This window comes from Euleptes europaea, chromosome 1, assembly GCF_029931775.1.
Source record: "Euleptes europaea isolate rEulEur1 chromosome 1, rEulEur1.hap1, whole genome shotgun sequence".
Classification (NCBI taxonomy): domain Eukaryota; kingdom Metazoa; phylum Chordata; class Lepidosauria; order Squamata; family Sphaerodactylidae; genus Euleptes; species Euleptes europaea.
The window spans coordinates 3,328,447-3,350,641 of record NC_079312.1 but is presented as its reverse complement, the minus strand read 5'-3'; the positions used below and the strand labels follow the sequence as shown (position 1 = coordinate 3,350,641).

The window sequence follows — 22,195 nt, the reverse complement described above, 5'->3', positions numbered from 1 at the left end:
ATCCTCACAACAGCCCTGTAAGGTAAATCAGCCTCAGGAAGTGTGACTGGCCCAAGGTCACCCAGCAAGCTTCTGAGGCAGAGTGGGGATTCGAACCTGTGTCTCCCAGATCTAACCTGACAATCTCACCACTACACTGCTTGTCCCCTCCTGCTACTTATCCACTCATTTCAGAGTTAGGCTGTGGTAGCAAAATAACAACCTTGGTTCTAGTAGGAGCTTTTGTGAATTAGAGTTCACTTCTTCAGATGCAGATGTCACATGTGCGCATGTATGTATACACACACACACACACACACACACACCAAATGTCAATCCTAATATCAATCTTGGCTTCACAGGTGGTCAGAGATCCGTCTCTTGCCTGAACAGAAGAATCTGGCAGAGGAGGGAGGTGATCTGTCGGTCCAGGTGGAGCCTCTTTGAAGAGGATGAAGGGAGAGCCGGACTCAGCTCTCCCTGAATCAAGAAAAGGTCCCGATGCCTCCGAGGCTGGGAGCAGAAAGGAACTGTGGGAAGGAACCATGCAAAAGAGCCCGGAAGACAACTTCCTCCTTTCAGATGTGCAACGCCAGCAATTCCGGCAGCTCCGTTACCAGGAGGCAGAGGGCCCCCGAGAGGTCTGCAGCCAACTCCACCGACTTTGTCTCCAGTGGCTGAAGCCAGAAAGGCACAGCAAGAAGGAGATGCTGGACCTGGTGATCCTGGAGCAATTCCTGGCCATCCTGCCCCCGGAGATGGGGAACTGGATCAGGGACTGTGGGCCGGAGACCAGTTGCCAGGCAGTGGCCCTGGCAGAAGGCTTCCTCTTGAGCCAGGCAGAGGACAAGAATCAGGTGAGAGGGTTTCATCTTTGTAGTGTTGGGGGCGGGGGAAACAGGATAAAATCCAGGATATCCCCGAAATCGACATGGGTTGCCCCACCTTCTTGGAACCCCTCCTATCCTGCTTCCTCTTTTTTTTCTCATCAGCCTCCCCTTTCTGGGATCTCCACTTCTGTTTCAGGTGCAGGAGAAGATCCGGAAGGAACCTTTCCACAAAGCAGCTTTTCTGGGTAAGGTTGAAAGGCCCACTGCACGGCCTCCTCGAGTGTAGGTGTTCTGATACCCCCACCCCTTTGTCCTGTGTGGGAAAGATGTTTCGCTCCAGCTTCTTAGTTTAGAAGTTCTGGTTGGGGAAGTAAAATTGATTTGATTTATTTTCATTGCAAGATAATTGGACGAATACAGTCAGGAAGTTGAGGACCAAACTTGCTCCAAACTCAAATGATGATGGTTAATGTCAAAAATTGTGAAAATACTGCATTGGGCCAATAAACGGGGACAATATCTTAAGATTTCAGGAGCTCTTAGGCCGTAGGAACTTCTGATACATTTAGAGAAAAACCTTTTTGCTTCCCAGTTTTCAACTAGGCGAGGAGTGTCTAGAGTTGAGAAACCTTGAAGACAGGGTTGTGGAAGGCGGCAGTTGGATGCTTTCAAAACTCCCTTTCATCTGACTAGGAATTGAGTGCCAGGGTACGGAAAGTCTTGTCCAAAAGTGGTCTCACCCATGTTTGGCAGTGGGACATCACTGGCCTTGTCATTCTCTATGAATATGATATTTTGTGATCCTTATCATCAGTAAAATGTTCATATATTTATTATTAATACATTTAATAGGTTCTTTTATACTCCGGCTTTCTATCTGGGACTCGAGACAGAATATACAAATGATTAAAAGTCAATCAGTAAACAGATTAGGTATTATTCGTTAAGCAGATTAGATACTATAATGTCGGGCCATCAACAGATTGGAAGGTGAGATCCACTTGGAGAGGAGTGGTTAGTGGAGTGCCTGAGGGATCTGTCCTGGGCCCTGTTTTGTTCAACATCTTTATAAATGATTTGGATGAATAGAGGGGATGCTTATTACATTTGCAGATGATACTAAATTGGGAGGGGTAGCAAGTACGGTAAAAGACAGAGCCTGGATACAGGATGATCTTGACAAGCTGGAGAACTGGGCTAAAACGAATTAAATGCATTTCAACAGAGATAAATGTAAAGTTCTGCATTTAGGCATGAAAAATCATATCCATAATTATAGGATGGGGGAGACTTGTCTCAGCAGTAGTGTGTGCAAAAAGGATCTTGGGGTCTTAGTGAGCCAGCAGTGTGATGCGGTGGCTAAAAAGGCAAATGTGATCTGGAGCTGCATCAGCAGAGGTTTAGTGTCCAGATCACGTGAGGTGATGGTATCACTTTACTCTGCTCTGGTTAGACCTCACCTAGAGCTTTGTGTTTAGTTTTGGGCACCACCACTTAACAAGAATGTAGACAAGCTGGAATGCGTCCAGAGGAGGGCAACAAAGATGGTGAGGGGGGTCTGGAGACCAAGTCCTGTGAGGAAAGATTGAAGGCGCTGGGTATGTTTATCCTGAAGAGGAGAAGACTGAGAGGGGGATATGGTAACCATCTTCAAGTACCTGACGGGCTGTCACATAGAGGATGGTGCCAAGTTGTTTTCTGTTGCCCCAAAAGGTCTGACCAGAAGCAACGGGTTGAAATTAAATCAAAAGACTTCCTGTTTAGACAGTAGGAAGAACTTTCTAACAGGGCAGTTCCTCAGTGGAACAGGCTTCCTCGGTAGGTGGTGAGCTCTCTTTCCCTGGAAGTTTTTAAGCAGAGGCTAGATGGCCATCGGTCAGCAATGCTGATTCTTTGACCTTAGACAGATGATGAGAGGGAGGGCATCATGGCCATCTTCTGGGCATGAAGTGTGGGTCACTAGGGGTGTGGGGGGGGGAGTTAGGTGTGAATTTCCTGCATTGTGCAGGGGGTTGGACTAGAAGACCCTGGTGGTCCCTTCCAACTCGACGATCTTATGATTCTATATTTGAATTTAACAAAGATTCTCAGTAAGATGCAATAATATCTTTGGGCTAGGACTGTAGAATGGGGGGAAATTCAGAAGAAGTGAGGTGACTCTAATGGAGAGGATGTGTCAGTGGCCTCTTTTCACTGTGTCACCCAGCTGGGAAGTCAAGAAGGGAAGTGTTTGGTATTCCACTAGTCGCAAGGCTGCCTTTTCCCATATGCTCTCTTCTTGCCCACCATTGTGAAAGGTAGTACCTGTGGTTCTGCCCATGGGTTTAGTAGGGCCTGTTAGTTCTTCCTTATGGATTCTGGACAGACCACAGTTTTGTATATGATAATGATTAAGACTAGATTTGTCAAAAGTGTGGAAGCAAAAAATTATCCGAAATAGGGATGCAAGGATAGTTGCAACCCTGAGCCAATACGGGGAGAACCTTATTCCATTCCCCCTCAAGGAACTGAAAGGCAAAGTACTAGGAGAGCATAAAGTGCCATAGAGCTACCTTTTTATACTTCCAGGTGGTGCCTTAAAAGCAACAATGGATTCTTTGCCGTCTCTTTCTGGCAGAGGGAAAGCAACTTCCGTGCGGCCTGATCGGGTAAGTTTGGAAATGCGGCTCATGCCCCTGGGTGCTTTGTAGGCCCAGGAGACTCTCTTTCTGTCGTTTTTCCTCGGCTGCTATTTCTCCTGCTTGCTGGATTGAAAATGAAAACATCTGATGGAGGTCTGAGTCTTGAACATAAACATCGTCCTTTTGGATTGCACTTAGAAGGGGAAGAATTCTTATGTTATCTGTGACAACAGAGAGATATTTGTTTGTTTCTCTTTTCAGGGTCTGGTGACCTTTGAGGAGGTGTGTGTTCGTTTCACTGAGGAGGAGTGGGCTCTGCTGGATCCGGACCAAAGAAGGATTCACAAAGAAGTCATGGAGGACAATTATCAGAATGTGGCCTCTCTGGGTAAGGCTCTCCTTTCCCTTGATTCACAGATGCTGAAGGCCAAAGTCTTTCCTCCTAAGAAGGGCTCCAGCTCTGACCTGGATGGCCCAGGCTAGCCTGATCTAGGAAGCTAAGCCTGGTTGGCCCTGTTTAGTATTTAGTAAGTCAGCTGTGACTTGACGTACTTTCCCCGACTTCCAGGGCTCTTCCGATGGATATTCTCAGAAGGGATATGTACAAAGTCCTTAGGCAGGGAAGGGAAGTTGTTCTGCATATGTACTGGAATCCGTAAATATCAGTGTGTAAGCTAGTTTGTAAAGGAAAAGGAACACAGCAGAGGAGGAAGGCCCACCCCAGACTGGTCATGGAGGACTGAGAGGGCTCATTGTTCTTCAGGGGGAACAAAATCGTCAGTGCAGGTGAAAATCCACAGAAAGCAGGGCAGGAGGGGGATTGTCCTCAACAACAGTTTCTGGGATGTCAACAGGTCATCCTCTTTGGCTTTTCAGAGCAGCTATGGAAATGAGCACTGAAAATAAGATTTGTATTGGTCCAGGGCCCTCAGTATGCATTTTCCAAAGTTCAAAGAATTTACTGGCCTCAAGGACATTACAGCCTCGCATAGGAATTGAGGGAGGAAAAGTGTGGGTTGGCAGAGGGGGTGATTAGGGGTCCCTTTGCTTTGTTCATTCTACTTGCGCCACTGTAGGCTTAGGCATGGCTCACAGAATGAGTAAATGAGGCTGCAGAGCCCGGAAGAACATAGTAAAAAACTGAGATTTTACCAGGGGAAGTTTGACTCTGTTGTGATGAGCTTCACTTGCTGAATGCCTGCCTGCCTGGCTTCTCTTGAGTTCATGTGGGGAGGTGCTGTTTTCCTGTTCTGGGCTGGAGAGAAAGAAGAGAATGTATGCCGTTCTGAGCACTTTTCAGGTTGAGTGGTATGAAAAATGTCCTCAATACAGAAAACAGATGATAAGTCTTTAAAAAATGTAAATTGGAGTTTTGGGGATCCATCACCACCTGTTCCCATCTTGGAGGGACTGTGGAGTCTCTTCCAAGGGAGAGGAGCCCTTAGACAGTGGCTCTTCGTCAGAGCCACAGTGGACTGGGTTGCTGGATCCTGTTTGCCTTGGGTGGGGGCTAAGATACCGTATCCTGGTGGCTATGTATGGGCTCAGGCTTGGTTTTAAAATCTGGATATTTCTTGCAGTTGGGATGTCTGGAAGTCACCCGTTTGCTTCTTTCTCCCAAAGAAGGATGTCTGGTTCCCAAACCAGATTGCATATCCTCATTGGAAGGAGCAGAAGATCTGCTTGTCCAAGATGCAGAAGAGAGAGATCAGCAGATATCTGCTTACTTGTGTGGTAGAAGTGTGTGGGACTCCTCTTGGGCTAAATTTCCCCAGCTGAAGGGTGAAAGAGAAGTTAAAACTGGGGGGTGGGGAATGCTGGCTTAGCTGGACATGTTTATAGAGTGCTCGGCTTGATTTATTTGTATGCCGCCTCTCCACAGCCCTCTCAAGTTGGCTCAAAAATAAAAAAAATTAGCATAAGATCCTAAATTCTTCTTAACTGATCAATTTAAAAAGCCATGGGCACAAGAAGAGCATCAAAATAGCCATTCAAAAATATCCCGAGAACACTTCTCAGGTCAGAAGAAGACCACAACAGAGCTCAACTCCAAAGTTAAAGCCTGGTGTGAGCTCTTGACCCATCGAACCAGAAATTACCACAGAGACAATCAGATTCCAAGCAGATGGCTTTACTGGTCAAATAGGCAATACAGTGCATTGAAGGCAAGATGACAGCTATGGCTTGTCTTGCCCGTTATTTGGAAATATAAGGCAGAGAAACGGCGGGAGATTACAAAGCATAAACAGAGCATTATTTCCCAGGAGTGGCGTTCCCAGGCTTTGGTATGTGTAGCCGTCCTTGAGTCTGGACGGTTCAGCAGAGAAACGAAAGGAAACATCTAAACCGAGATAACAGCCTGACATCCTGCTCCCCTTAAGTCCCCCTCCCATCCGACAAGGGGGCCGGTCTGTCCGGGTAGGCATCGTGAAAGGCGCTGACGAGTTTGGGGGCGGAGACATCCCGCGCGCGAACCCACTCGTCATAGGCAGGGGGGAAGTGTTTCCAGCGGATCAGGTATTGCAAGGCCCCATGGTGTATGCGGGAATCCAGAATTTTGGAGACTTCGAAATGTTCCTCCCCCCCCACCATTATGGGTTGTTCAGGAGGGGGCTCCGGGTGCCATTGAGGGGAAGCAACATGGGTCTTTAGAAGGCTGACATGGAAAACGGGGTGCACACGCCTCAGAGTTTTGGGGAGAGACAGTTCCATCGTGACAGGATTTATTAGGCGGGTGATGGGAAATGGGCCGATGTATCTAGCACTGAGCTTATGGCAAGGACGGGTGGAGCGTAGATTCTTGGTGGAAAGGTATACCAGGTCACCCACTTGTAGGTCCATATTTGGGGAACGATGCTTGTCAGCCTGCGCTTTGTAATTGCGCTTGGCTTGGTCCAGGTTGCTAATCAGCCAGGGCCATGTTGTACGGAGGGTGTGAGCCCATGAGGCAATGTCGGCATCCCCCTCCCCCTCCGACCCTTCTACAGGGGAGATAGGACCGAAGTCCTGTCCATATACTGCATAAAACGGGCTGAAACCTGTGGATTGATGCACAGCATTATTGTAGGCATATTCTGCAAAAGGCAACAGTTCTACCCAGTCATCTTGGTGGTAATTGACATAACAGCGCAAATAACATTCAAGTACAGCATTGACACGTTCAGTTTGACCGTCCGTTTGGGGATGGTATGCACTAGACAACCCTTGTTCCACCCCCACCAATTTAAGAAAAGCTTTCCAAAACTTAGCAACGAAACTACTTCCGCGGTCGCAGATTATCTTGCTCGGAAACGAATGTAGTCTAAAGACATGTGACACGAAGAGGCGGGCCAACTTCTGAGCGGAGGGGATCCCCGCACATGGAACCAAATGTATTTGCTTAGAAAATAAGTCAGTGATAACCCATAACACAGTTTTTCCCCCGCTGAGAGGGAGATCCGTCATAAAATCCATAGCAATCACTTCCCAGGGTTGGCTGGGTGTTTCAAGTGGTTGCAGTAGTCCTGGAGGTTTGCCTTGAGAACGTTTGACCGTGGCGCAAACAGGACAGCTGCGCAACAGGTGAAGGGTCTTTAGGAACCCAAAGTGTCCAGCTGTTTTTACTCCATGAGCCAAATGTAAGATTTCTTTTCGGAGTGTTTTGGGCACGTACAATTTCGAGTCTTTGTACCAACAACCTCCTCGTTCGATTATATCGGGAGGCAGGGTTTGAGCGGAGCGTTCCATTAGGCATTGTGCCCGAAGGGAGTTTAAGAAAGACTCGGAGATGGGAACCCCCCCTGTTTTACGGTGGAAGCAGGGGCAGATATGGGGGTCGACGAGGGGGAAGCGCTTACGTGCGGTGGTGCGCTGACTGCAGGCGGCTTGGCTGCCGGTTGGGTTGGAGGAGCTGGTGCGTCGGTCCCGTGCTTCCGTTGTGGGGGCAGCGTTTGGGATCGGGTTTGTACGGCCAGCACGGGTAGGGCTTCTCTTTGCGCGGGCGTAAATAAAGAGTCTGTCGGCCGATCGAGTTTCACCGGGTACTGAGGCAGTCGGGAGAGAGCATCTGCGAGAATGTTTTGTTTTCCAGGGACATGCTTCAGAACGAAACGAAACTGAGCAAAGAAATCTGCCCAACGCTGCTGTTTCGCGGACAATTTATGGGTCCCCGTGAGGGCAGCTAGATTTTTGTGATCGGTCCAGACTTCAAAGGGTACTTTAGACCCCTCCAGGAACTGTCGCCATAGAGTGAGTGCATGGTGAACGGCCGATGCCTCTTTCTCCCAAATGGGCCAGTTCAATTGGGAGTGCGCAAACTTCTTCGAGAAGTAAGCGCAAGGGTGAAGGAGACCATCCGGTCCTCTTTGGAGAAGGGCCCCTCCCATCGCCACGTCGGAGGCATCGACTTGCACAATGAACATTTGATTCGGGTCTGGGTGCCGTAGCACGGGCTCCGAAGTGAAAAGGCGTTTGAGGGCTACAAAAGCGGCCTGGCATTGATCAGTCCACAGTATCTTAGCGGAGGGTAACGTAGCCGAGCTTCCTTTACCCTTTGTTTTCAGCAGGTCGGTAATGGGTAGCGCCACTTGGGCGAAGTTAGGGATGAATCCACGATAGAAATTAGCAAAACCTAGAAACTGTTGCACTTGTTTGCGGTTGGAGGGAGGAGTCCAATCGAGGACGGATTGGACCTTGGCCGGGTCCATGCTAAGGCCATGGTGGGAGATTATGTATCCTAAGAACGTTATTCTGCTCTGATGAAATTCGCATTTAGCCAACTTTGCAAAGAGTTGGTGATTGCGCAGGCGCTGCAGAACTTCTTGGACCAGAGCGACATGTTCATCCATGGTTTTTGAATAAATAAGAATGTCATCCAAATAAACCACCACCCCGCGGTACAGTAAATCGTGAAGGATTTCGTTGATGAGTTGCATGAAGACCCCCGGGGCCCCTTTCAACCCGAAAGGCATCACAAGGAATTCAAACATTCCAAAACAGCTAGAGAAGGCAGTGAGGGGTTCGTCTCCCTCGCGGATACGGACCCGGTAGTAGGCTTCTACTAAGTCCAACTTGGAGAATATACGACCCTCCTGCAACTGCCCCAAAATATCTGAAATCAGCGGTATAGGGTAGGCGTTAGCTTGGGTAACTGCATTGAGCTTTCGGAAGTCGATGCATAGGCGAAGGTCGCCCTCCTTTTTTCGGACGAAAAATGCGGGGGCTGAGTTTGGGGCATTCGATGGGCGAATGAACCCTCTGGCAAGGTTTTCGTCCAAAAAGTCCCGTAGTACAGTGCGCTCGGAAGCGCTCATAGGGTAAATCTTACTCTTGGTTAATGTGCAGTCCTTCACCACCTCAATTGCACAGTCAGTGGCCCGGTGGGGGGGCAAGGCATCACATTCTTTAATGTTGAAGACATCCGCAAAGTCCTGGTATACATCAGGTAGGGTCGGCGGCGATGGGACATCGGAGGTTAATGCTGGAGCGGGTGGAGACAGCACCGCGACTTGCTGTCGGTGCTGATGGCATTTGGGGTTGGCAAAGGAGATAGTGTTCGTTTCCCAGTCTATACTGGGACTATGACCTTTAATCCAGTTAATTCCCAAGGCCACTTCAAATCGGATAGGGGCTATGGTAAAGTCTATTTGCTCCCAGTGGGAGCCAATACCCATCGCCACCTCTGTAGTGCGATGATCAACTGGGCCCCCCTTGAAATGGCTTCCGTCCATTTGGGCAAATTGGACGGGGGCTGGTAAAGCCTCGGATTTGACTTTGAGTGCTGCAAAAGTGGCCTCATTGATTAGAGTGCGACCGCAACCGGAGTCAATGAGTGCCTTAACGGGTAGTTGGGGACCACCTTTATAGTGTTGTAAAACTGCGTCCACATAAACGGTGGTTTCCACTTCCTTCACCTTGGTGGGAGCTTTCGGTTTAGCAGGAGATTCTGCAGGGGTCTGTGGAGACGCTCCACTCACCACAGACCGGAGCCGTTTTTTGACAAATCAAGGGGGGTTTCAAGATTCAACGCTGGAGGATTCCATGGGTTCTCTTCGTCAGAATAAGGAGAGTTGTCCCCCAATGGGACATTTGTAATCCGGGACCCGGCGGGGTCACTCGATGTAGGAAGGTGAGATGAGTCCTCAACGTGAAGTGCAGAGGGTATGGGTCTCCCCGGCGCTGCGCTGCGGGTGGCTGCGGTGCCTCTGCGTTGAGGTCGACCTCGAGCTCGGGGTGCCATGCTGGGGCGAAAGGGTTCAGGGCGATGTGGGCAGACTGCCGCAAAGTGGCCCAGTTCCCCACAAGTGAGGCAAGCTCCTCTTTGGAACCTTGTTTCGCGATCCTGGGGCAGACGCGCGGGCTTCCGTGGATTGGGGAGCAGTGCCTTGGGCTGGGGCTTTTGGACGCTTTTCTCCTTGTTTCTTTGGCGGACAAGGGAAATAAAGCGCCGGCGGCTTTCCACCTCCTCGGCTAATAGAATCCAATCCTCGAGGGTGTCGGGATCACCCCGCATATACGACCAGTTCAAAATGTCAGGGTGTAAGGCTTCCCTGAAATGGTGAACCAGGGTGGCTTCGGGCCAGCCCACAATTCTACTTGCTAGTCTCTGGAATTCATCGGCAAATTCTCGAACTGGAGTAGAGCCTTGTCTTAATTGTAGAAGCTCCGCTTTGGCTCATTCCCCCAGAAAGGGATCCTCAAACCTCCTCCGTAAAGCAGTCATGAAATTGTTGAGGGAACGGATAGAGCGGGATCGGGTGTCGAACTGGAGGACCATCCAGTCCGCTGCTTTACCTGTCAAAAGGGAAGCCACATAGCGAACCCGGCTGTCCTCTGTAGGGAAGAACTGTCCTTGTTCTCGCATATAACTGTCTACCTGATGCAAGAAGCAGGGCAGGGTTTCGAGAGATCCATCGTAAGTAGTTTTTAATTTGAGTTGTTTCCAAGGACCGGGCATAGGTTGGCCCGGTTGCACGGGTGCCCTGGGTGCAGGTAGCACGGGACCTCCGGGAACCAGGGGTTGAACAGGCACATTAGCGGGTGGCTGGACTGGCACTCCCTGTGGAATCGGTACTGCAGCCCCCTGTGGAACGGGTTGTGCCGGGGCTGTCAGGGCCTGCTGTAACTGCCTGTTGTCCTGAAGCAAGCGTTCCATTAGTTCCTGGAGTTGATCTACACGGCCAGATAGTTCCCGATTTTGAGCTCGTAACAGGTGAACGTCCTCACCCGGGCCACCTGTACGATGAGGTTTGCTTGTGCGAAAACTTGTGGCCCATTGAGAACTGTCCCCATACAAGTCCTCTTCCTCAGACTCATCGGAGTCTTGGCGTCGTTCTGCGAGGCGGCGTGCGCGTTGGGTCGTGCGCGACGGGGCAAATACCGGGGAAAACGACAGACCCAATGGAGGACCGCTCCGTCCGGAGTCTTTGGGGCTGCCTCCTGTCCGCGCCCGATCCGCAGCCAACAGCTGCTCTTTATCTCTTGCGGCTTGAGCCTCGGCTTCCGCCTTAGCCGCTTCAGCAGCTTCCCTATCCGCGAGAGCCTGTGCGTTTTCAAGTCTCAGCGCTGCAGCTGCGGTAATGTGCGGTAGAAGTTCTGTTTCCAGGAGCTTGAGTAGGGGGTCGGTTTCCCCACCTAACAATGGTTGCACTCGGACCGCGACCGCGGGTGCATCGGCCCCGAACGTCGGGGTCAAACGTTGAGCCAAGGTGGTTATCGTGGTATCCTTTGTACAATCCGCAAAGAGGAGGGCTGTCTGGATAGCGACCCTCTTGGCTTCAGCTTGACAGTCAGCTGCATTGGGTACCAAAGAAAAACCTGCCGGTGCAGCCCCCGCCATGGTACCTTCCCCCAAGGCGACAGGACGCTTAAGAGCCGTGGATGAGAGAGTCTCACGGGCAATAAGCTTATCCAATAAACCGGTTAGTATTTGTAAGTCCTCAGTTGCCAGCCGGGCATCATCCAGCAACTGATCAAAATCCTGGAGGTCTAAACAAGCATTAGTATCCTCCGACGTTAACATCCAGAGAACCCTCACTAGAGATCGCCACTCCAGGAAATATACAGGAATGAAAACAGGCGTTAAAAAAATTAAATACTTGGGAGTACAGTTACCAAAGAATATAGAAAGAATGGTAAATATTATTTATAAGGAGATATGGAAAAAGATGAGTAAGAAGATGGAGGAATGGAAGAATAAAAACTTGAGTATACTAAATAAAATTAGGGCAGCCAAAATGTTTATAATATCAAAAATGATGTACTTGTTTCAGACTCTCCCGGTGGAACTAGATTCACGGCAAGTGGGTGCGTGGGATGAAGCTATTAGGAAATGGGTATATGGAGGAAAGAAGGCAAGAGTAATGAAGAAAATTATTTATGCGCCTCAGGAGGAATTGGGATGGGGTCTCCCACAATTACAACAGTATTATGAAGCATTTCATTTAAAAGCATTGATGGAGATTGAGGGAGCTGAAAATATGAAATGGATAAGAGTAGAGAATGAATTAAATCAAGGTATGGGGAAATATGGGGTATTTACAGAAAATTTAAATAAAGCTTTACGATTAACCAAGGGCCCGAGACGGGCAGTATTGAGTGTTTGGAAGAAATGGAAAATGAAGTGGATGAACAAACAATCAAGATGGACCCCAATAGTCTGTGTGAAAGAAAGTATTATAGATGGTAACTTAGGGTTAAAAATGAAAAATAAGGGTTATTATAGAGTGAAGGACATATTAGATCACCAAGGAAATTTGAAACCTTTTCAGAGAGTATTAGATGAAGTGGGCCAAAGACATTGGCTGGGACTGAGGGGACTATATGAAGCAGTAAAACAAGGAAGATGGGGAGAATGTATGAAAAGAGAGGACAATGAATTGGAAGAGTTAATAAAGAGTGAAGCATATATTAGAAAAGGATTAGCAGGGAAAATATACAGAATGATGATAAGAGACAAAGAATTTATGATTAGAATAATACAGGCAAAATGGGCAAAAGAAACCACAATATCAACACAAATGGTGAATAAAATGATGAAGGGTATTAAAATGTTGAAGATGGATAGATATAAAGAGTTGGAAAGGAAAATAATGCTGAAGTGGTACCGAACACCGGCCCAAATAGCACATATGATTAAAGGAATGAGACCGAATTGTTGGCATTATAATGCGAAAGAGGGGTGGTTCTCACATTTGTGGTGGGAGTGTCCAAGGGTAGTAGAATTTTGGAACAAAATACTTAGTAAAATTAGAGAATTGTTTAAGATTACACTTCAAGTAACTGTAGACCTGATGTTTATGGGAATAATGGGTTGTGAGAAGGTAGAAAAGAGTGAACAAGAGATGTTTAAAGCGATGATATTAGCAGCTCACGCAGTTATAGCTTTTGGATGGAAAGATAAAACAAAGTGGACTATGGACAGGTGGAATAATTATGTGTTCGAATACGTGCAAACAGATGTATTGGGATACTTAAAACAACAGACGATGGGAGAAACAGAAGAAATGGAAATGAAGACTAAGTGGAACCCATATATTAATTGGGTGAAAAGAGGAGAAGCCAACGAAGAGACTTTAGTAAAACTAAAAAGGCTATGCTCATGGCTGAAAATATGAAAATATGATATTATGGATTGGTCCGTGGGGGGAGGGAAAGGGGGAAACTTGTATTGGAAGAAGGAAAGTGTAAATTGTAATTATAAAGGTATGGAGATGTAAAATGACTTCCAATGCAATAAAAAAATATATATTAAAAAAAAAACTAGAGATCGCCACTGCGTCTGGACCAGTCCACTCAAGCGGCAAACCTCTGAATTAGTCCGAAAGAGTTCAGCTACTATGTCCCGTAGGAGGGTAGGATCCTCTGAGGAGGACTCCAGGGTTCCAAGAAACAGTAGTCACGGTTCACTGGGAGAGCGCCCTCCTAGCTCCCATCCGAGTGGCAGGCGAACCCTCCAGGGCTCCAGCTTGACTAAAGAACCGATGAAGAAAGCGATAGCTGTCATAATGTGAGCTCTTGACCCATCGAACCAGAAATTACCACAGAGACAATCAGATTCCAAGCAGATGGCTTTACTGGTCAAATAGGCAATACAGTGCATTGAAGGCAAGATGACAGCTATGGCTTGTCTTGCCCGTTATTTGGAAATATAAGGCAGAGAAACGGCGGGAGATTACAAAGCATAAACAGAGCATTATTTCCCAGGAGTGGCGTTCCCAGGCTTTGGTATGTGTAGCCGTCCTTGAGTCTGGACGGTTCAGCAGAGAAACGAAAGGAAACATCTAAACCGAGATAACAGCCTGACACCTGGTTGGAAAGACATGCTTTGGCCTTGCTTTGAAAAGATAGGAAGGTAAGCTCCAGTTGAGCTTCAAAGGGAGGGTCAGCCCCTAGATGAGGGGCCACCACTGAAAATGCTCAGTCTCTAGACACCACCTGCCTCAGCACTTCAAGCAGGGTCCCAGAACACAGAGTCTGAGCAGCTAAATTTACCTGGGGGTAGAGAGTATGGTGAGCTATATAAGTTTTGAGCTCAGATTGGGATTCCATACTTCAGGAGTATAGCTCTACTTCAAACTCTCCAGTCAATGCCATCAGTGCTGTGTTTGAATCCAGGAAGAGATTGGCTAGAGATCCCTGAAATCCAGCCTCCCCTTCCACACGGTGGTCAACAGGAGTCCCTGGAGATGCAGATCCAAAGCATCTTTCTTTACAGAGAGATTGCTTCTAAACACTGAGCCACCGTGTCTCTATCGAACTACCCACCAGAATCAGCAACAGATTAATACAGGGCAGGATTTGTTTCCCCTTCAAGGGATTTTTGTTATGTCTTTAACAAGAGCCACTAAGGCCTTCTATTCTTGATTCTGCTATTCCTTGAATGTCTTACCAGTCTTTTCTCTTTATTCTAGAGGCTGATTGTCCATGGAAGAAATCCGAGAAAGAACCCAAACACCTCCTGTTCAACAAAAAAGAGCAGAAAAGAAACACTGGAACAAACCGGAAGAGGGCGAATGAATGCTCTGCCTCTGAGGGTGCTGAATCCCAGGTCTCTGATACACACAAAAAAATTAATACCGGGGAGAAAGCTGATAAATACTCGAACAGAAGGAGCTTGGGTTGGAAGAGAGACTCTTCTGGCCATCAACGACTCCATAACAGAGAGACACATGAATGTCTGGAGTGTGAAAGGAGCTTTGCTAAGAATTGCCTCCTTGCTACTCATCGACGAATCCACACTGGGGAGAAACCATATAAATGCTTGGAGTGTGGAAAGAGCTTTGCTTCAAGTTCAAAGCTTACTCGACATCAACATATCCACACAGGGGAGAAACCACATATATGCTTGGAGTGTGGAAAGAGCTTTGCTCAGAGAGATAACCTAGCTATTCATCGACGAATCCACACTGGGGAGAAACCATATAAATGCTTGGATTGTGGAAAGAGCTTTGTTCAGAGAGGAACTCTAGCTATTCATCAACGAATCCATACTGGGGAGAAAGCACATAAATGCTTGGAATGTGAAAAGAGCTTTGGTTCAAGTTCACAGCTTATTCAACATCAACATATCCACACAGGGGAGAAACCGCATAAATGCTTGGAGTGTGGAAAGAGCTTTGCTTTGAGGTCACACCTTACTTACCATCAACGTATCCACACTGGGGAGAAACCACATAAATGCTTGGAGTGTGAAAAGAGCTTTGGTTCAAGTTCACAGCTTACTCGACATCAACATATCCACACAGGGGAGAAACCACATAAATGCTTTGAGTGTGGAAAGAGCTTTGCTTTGAGGTCACAACTTACTCAACATCAACGTATCCACACAGGGGAGAAACCACATAAATGCTTGGAGTGTGGAAAGAGCTTTGCTTTGAGGTCACACCTTACTTACCATCAATATATCCACACTGGGGAGAAACCACATAAATGCTTGGAGTGTGAAAAGAGCTTTGCTTCGAAGTCACACCTTACTCAACATCAACGTATCCACACTGGGGAGAAACCACATAAATGCTTGGAGTGTGAAAAGAGCTTTGGTTCAAGTTCACAGCTTACTCGACATCAACATATCCACACCGGCGAGAAACCACATAAATGCTTTGAGTGTGGAAAGAGCTTTGCTTTGAGGTCACAACTTACTCAACATCAACGTATCCACACAGGGGAGAAACCACATAAATGCTTGGAGTGTGGAAAGAGCTTTGCTTTGAGGTCACACCTTACTTACCATCAATATATCCACACTGGGGAGAAACCACATAAATGCTTGGAGTGTGAAAAGAGCTTTCCTTCGAGGTCACACCTTACTCAACATCAACGTATTCACACAGCGGAGAAACCACATAAATGCTTGGAGTGTGGAAAGAGCTTTGCTTTGAGGTCACACCTTACTCAACATCAACGTATCCACACAGGGGAGAAACCACATAAATGCTTGGAGTGTGGAAAGAGCTTTGCTTTGAGGTCAGACCTTACTTACCATCAATATATCCACACTGGGGAGAAACCACATAAATGCTTGGAGTGTGAAAAGAGCTTTGCTTCGAGGTCACACCTTACTCAACATCAACGTATCCACACTGGGGTGAAACCACATAAATGCTTGGAGTGTGAAAAGAGCTTTGCTTCGAGGTCACACCTTACTTACCATCAATATATCCATACTGGGGAGAAACCACATAAATGCTTGGAGTGTGAAAAGAGCTTTGCTTCGAGGTCATACCTTACTCAACATCAACGTATCCACACTGAGGAGAAACCACATAAATGCTTTGAGTGTGGAAAGAGCTTTGCTTTGAGGTCACACCTTACTCAACATCAACGTATCCACACAGGGGAGAAACCACATAAATGCTTGGAGTGTGGAAAGAGCTTTGCTTCGAGGTCACACCTTACTTACCATCAATATATCCACACTGGGGAGAAACCACATAAATGCTTGGATTGTGAAAAGAGCTTTGCTTCGAGGTCACACCTTACTCAGCATCAGCGTATCCACACGGGGGAGAAACCACATAAATGCTTGGAGTGTGGAAAGAGCTTTGCTTCGAGGTCACACCTTACTCAGCATCAGCATATCCACACGGGGGAGAAACCACATAAATGCTTGGAGTGTGGAAAGAGCTTTGCTCAGAGAGGTCACCTAGCTATTCATCGACTAATCCACACTGGGGAGAAACCACATAAATGCTTGGAGTGTGGAAAGACCTTTGCTAGGAGAGATCACCTAGCTACTCATTGCCGAATGCACACTGGCGAGAAACCACATAAATGCTTGGAGTGTGGAAAGACTTTTGCTTCGAGTTCAAAGCTGACTGAGCATCAGTGTATCCACACAGGAAAAAAAACCCACAGAAATGCTTGGAGTGTGGAAAGCACTTTGCTCAAAGAGGTAACCTAGCTATTCATCGACAAATCCACACTGCGGAGAAATCATATAAATGCTTGGAGTGTGGAAAGAGCTTTGCTTTCAGTTCAGCCCTTATTAGCCATCAACGTATCCACACTGGGGAGAAACCATGTAAATGCTTGGAGTGTGGAAAGAGCTTTTCTCAAAAGACATACCTTAAAGTACACCAAAGAATTCACACGGGAGAAACCATATAAATGTTAAGCCATGTTTTGCATGAAAGAATTCTCCCAGGAGAGAAACCCTACAAGCATTTCCCGTGTTGCAAAATCTTCAGCCTCAAGCCCACCCTTTCTGAGCATTCTCATCTTGAGTTTTAGTGCTAAATCAAGTCTGAAGTATATAACTGTTGAACTGGTATTGGTTATGTTCAATTCTTAGCCACAATATTTGGAATAAGGTTTATTCTAAAATGTGGGTTATTTGTCCTACTGCAAGAAATACATCATATAGAGGGGAGTCACAGACATTTAGGAATAGATTATCTGGTTGAGGTCTAGGTTCTTGGCCCTGCTTGCTCCTCACACCATATTTACTGATAGTTTGACTATTGAATGAGTGCTTTGGCCTCCTGCCAAAAGAGCAGTAGATGAACTCATGGCCAGAAAAATCACCATTTTTGCCAAACTATCCAACCTGTTATTTATTACAAACTTTGAATCATAGAGTTGGAAGGGACTACCAGGGTCATCTAGTCCAATCCCCTGCACAATGCAGGAAATTTACAACTACCTCCCACACACACCCCCAGTGACCCCTACTCCATGCCCAGAAGATGGCTGTGATGCCCTCCCTCTCATGATCTGCCCAAGATCATAGAATCAGCATTGCTGACAAATGGCCATCTAACCTCTCCTTAAAAAACTCCAAGGAAGGCGAGCATATCACTTCCCCAGGAAGCCTGTTTCACAGAGGAACCCTCTAACTGTTAGAGAATTTTACTTCCATGGGTGATCATCTCCAAGCTTCTGTTGGTCACCTGGAGTAATAATCTGATTTCCCCGTTTGTTCGGAATGTGTTCCCTGGATCCTTGCCCACTCTGCTCTCTGAAATCACAGCAAGCAATCCTTAGTATGTATTATAAATCTATCACTAACTCAGGGCACCTTCCCTCACCAACTCAAAGAGACTGTTAGCCATCTGCTACTTAAAAAAAAATTCCTGTAGAAAAATGTTGTAACCAGCTAACATCCTGCCTCTAATCTGCCCTTCTGGGGCAAAGTGATTGAGAGAGCTGTAGTGTTCCAACACCCCCATAAACGTGAACATGGATTCAGATTAACATGGGCAATTAGCTTGTGTGATTGTGCAGGGCTCAGAAAACCAGGATCTTTTACTGGACTTCCGGTGGTGCCGCTGGAGAGAGCACTCCATTTCCCCAGGCTGTCCTGGGAGAAATCCAAGTCTGCGTTATTTCTGGGGTACATAGATACCCCAATCCGACCCTTGCAAGTGGGTTGGAAAGCAGGAACTCCCTGCAGCCCGCAAACGCGGTTTGACCTCCTAGGTACTCTGAGGGGGCTTTTTTAAGCCCCTCGGAGTCCTGGACGCCGGTCCTGCGAGGGCACTAGGGAAGGACATCGCCAAAACGCAACTCTGGCCTCAAGCTCTACCCTCCACCACCTTATTACCAGCATAAGGACTACATAAAGAAAAGAACCTCACCTCTTGACACCCAAGTGAGTACAAAGAACTCTGCGTCTACTTACTGGAATATTTGAACAGACGGGGGGCTGATAAGAACATTTCTGAGACCCCCATTCCTCCTTAATTCGAACTGAAAAAGTTTGATCTGAGTTAGTCATCGGGATTAGCGACAGGACCTTTATCAAATTGATCAGCCTAAACCATAACAAAGAGTCGGAAGGATACCTTTTAGATTGACAAGAACTATCACCAATGAGAAGGTCCGAGGGAAGGGGAGGGTGATCTTTCTTCCTGATTTTCCGGCGAAAAGAATTTCCTGCCACGTTTGTAGTAAGGGAGCGCCTGGAACGGAAGACTCTCTATAACACCCTCTCTATCATCGGAACTAAAACAACAGGAAGTAGCTGTGGGACTGAATATGCGTCGCACTCGAGTTACTTTGAAATCATTCCTGAAGGAATAACCATCGAGAAGAGGCGGTAGAAGGTCCGCAGCACTTGCAACTTCCGGTATACTTCCTGATTAACCCGATCTAGAGCGACCGAAAAAACTCACTGGTATTTTAAAACTTTAAAATGCAATTTTAAAGCCAATTTCGACTCTTTTCAACCCGAAAAAATTATTAGGCTGATGTTTGAATTATCATCTTTTAATCAGCACCTTAAAGGCCCTCTCTGTGGACATGTATTTTACCAGCTTTTTTTGAATGTAAATGTCTCGACCCCGCTCTGGCTCACTACACAGCCCTGCCTATACTAAACTAAGGGACTCTTTACAAACCTCGACCATGGAAAAAAAGTTACAGGATATGCTAACTAAACAAACTGAGGCAACAAATAAACAGTTTGAACAGATGTCTACACAGATGGCACAGTTGACTTCTATGATGACAAATCTTGGTCAAGCATCCCAAGCTATTAATCAGAAGTTGGATGTGGTCACTGGAGACTTGAAAGAAGTAAAAACTCAAATGACTGTTATGAAGACAGATATGCAAGCGATGGATGTATCAATTAAGAAAGTGATGGATGAGCATAAGGACACAAAGAAAAAATTAACAAGCCAAGAAAAACAGATTGAAACAATACAAACTGATCAGATGGCGGCAAAAAATCAAATGGCAATGATGGAGATGAGAGTGAGAGAGACCAATCTTCGTATACGCAACTTTCCAGATATGATGGGAGACAATAAAGAAACTGCAATACCAAACTTGGCCTACTTATTTCAGATAGATGAACAAGAATTAAAACAAGCCATTAATAGAATATATAGGATACCATTACCTGCTAGAATGAGAAGATCTAAGCCAAGAGATTTGATGATAGTGTTCTATGACACCAGAGTTAAAGATAAGATTATGAAGATTCATTATGAAAATCCAGTGTCAGCAGGAGACTCCTCTCTTATACTACTGAAGGATATTCCAAGACATCTACTCTCACAGAGGAATAACTACAAAGACTTTGTGTCTACACTGAAAGCTAATGGTATCAAATACCGTTGGATTATGCCACAAGGTTTGGCTTTCACCTACAAGGAAGTGAAAACGACAATTCTATCTCAAGCAGATGTGGGGAAATTTCTGAGAAAATATAAGATGGACCTTAAAGAATTACCTGGAGAGAAGGAGGAGGAAGAAGAGGAAGAAGAAGAGGTACAGGGTGCAGAAGGAGGTACCAAATTATAGACTTTTTATTTTGCTAAAAAATACTACATTATGGCAAAAGCAATTTCTTGGAATGTAAATGGACTGAATGAGAAAACTAAAAGGGCTAGAATCTTCAAATACCTACAGAAATATAAATACTCCCTAATTTGTCTACAAGAGACCCATATAGCTTCAAAGCATAAAAAATACTTGGAGAAACAGGTGCTGGGACAAGCATTTATTGCTTCAGCCAAAACTAAAACAAAGGGAGTGGTAATCTATGCCCACCCCAATCTTTGTCCAGAATTAGTATATAAAGACAATGAAGGAAGAATTGTAATTATCAGAACTAAAATATTGGGACAAAGGACAATAGTGGTTGGAATTTATGCACCCAATGAAGGGAAAAAATCCTTCTACGAAAAATTACACGACTTGATAGCCCAGCATGCAAAAGATCAAATTTTATTGATGGGCGACTTCAATGGAATTATTCTCCCATCTCTGGACAAAAAATCAAAAGCAAAAGACATCAATGATGGATGCTTGCCTAAAACTTTCTTTACCATGGCTTCAGAATTAGAATTACAAGACATTTGGAGAACAATGAATACAACAGCTAAAGAATACACCTTTTATTCAGCAAGACATGATTCACACTCCAGAATCGATATGATATGGGCCAGTAAATCAATCTTCACGCAACTACGTAAAATTCATATCTTACCTAGAACTTTTTCTGATCACAATCCTGTTACTTTTGATTGGAACAATAAACAAGCATTTAGATGGCGAATGAATGATAAACTTTTAAAAGACAACAAGATACAAAAGGAATTACAGGCTTTAATGAAAGACTTTTTTGAAATTAACCTTAATGGGGAAACTTCTTTGAATACAGTTTGGGATGCATTCAAAGCTGTTCTGAGAGGTTTTATGATACAGAAACATTCGGCCTGGAAGAAGACTCAATTGCAATTTACAAACAATATACTTTGGAACTTACAAAATTTGGAGCAGAAATTGGTAACGGTAACACAGGAAGAGGAGAAAAGAGAAATTCAAATAAAGATTTCTGCATCTAAACACCAATTAAATTTGGTAATAATGGAGGAAATGAATAAAAATCTGAAACTTGCTAAACAAAAGTATTTTGAATATGCAAATAAACCAGGAAAATTTTTAGCAACACAACTGAAGGACTCATTTCAAAAGAAGATTATAACAAAAATCCAAACTGTTAAAGGACCAGTTTATTCAACCTCAGAAATTCAGAAAGAATTTGTTTCATTCTACTCTAAGTTATATCAGAAAGAAAATACTCCAAAACAAAAAATAGATAAATTTCTAAACTCAATACAGATGAAAGCTTTGTCAATGACCCAGAGAGAATGTATTGAAGCTCCAGTAACAAGAGAAGAAATACAAGAAGCAATACTGAGACAAAAAACGGATAAAACACCTGGACCAAATGGAATTACTGCACTATTTTATAGAACATTTAGTGACAATTTAGTTGGATTTTTTGGCTCACTTTACAATGCAATTTTGGACGAGGGAACATCCCCGGAGACTTGGTCACATGCATTTATATCATTGATATCCAAAGAAGGAAGAGATCCAGAAAAAACATCTAATTACAGACCTATATCGCTGTTAAATGTGGACTACAAAATTTTTGCTTCGGTTTTGGCATGTAGGATAAAACAATTTATTAAGGATCTTATACACGAGGACCAAGCAGGTTTTATACCAGGAAGGCAAATAAAAGACAATGTAAGAATTTTACTAGACTCACTGGAATATTATGACCAGAATATTCAACAAACTGCGGCTTTTGTATTTTTGGATGCAGAAAAAGCCTTTGATATGGTCTCTTGGAACTTTTTGAAACGGATTTTGGATAAATTGAATTTTGGAGATCGTTTTCAGAAAGGTATATCGGCTATTTATACCTCCCAACAAGCTAAAATTTTGGTTAATGAATCAATGTCAGATAATTGCCAAATCACGAAAGGGACTAGACAGGGATGTCCCTTGTCTCCACTTTTATTTTTGTTGGTGTTGGAACCGCTA

At 45.4% G+C, this 22,195-nt stretch overlaps 1 protein-coding gene across 1 annotated transcript; it reads left to right on the top strand.

The window, feature by feature from the left end:
• Positions 1-524: 524 nt before the first annotated feature.
• On the top strand, positions 525-16,811 carry LOC130493435 (zinc finger protein 345-like). The gene is made up of 6 exons (XM_056867172.1): positions 525-620; positions 1,006-1,091; positions 3,427-3,457; positions 3,692-3,818; positions 14,911-15,286; positions 15,455-16,811. The coding sequence occupies exons 1-6, from the start codon at positions 525-527 to the stop codon at positions 16,809-16,811; spliced, it is 2,073 nt and encodes a 690-aa protein (XP_056723150.1).
• The last annotated feature ends 5,384 nt before the right edge of the window (positions 16,812-22,195 follow it).

Excerpts from the sequence above, each read along its gene's own strand:
- LOC130493435 (XM_056867172.1), top strand. The coding sequence starts at position 525 with ATGCAAAAGAGCCCGGAAGACAACTTCCTCCTTTCAGATGTGCAACGC. Across the intron at positions 3,819-14,910 it reads TCAGAATGTGGCCTCTCTGG|CACATAAATGCTTGGAATGT; the intron begins GTAAGGCTCTCC and ends CTGGGGAGAAAG. Across the intron at positions 15,287-15,454 it reads GGAAAGAGCTTTGCTTTGAG|TTCACAGCTTACTCGACATC; the intron begins GTCACACCTTAC and ends CTTTGGTTCAAG.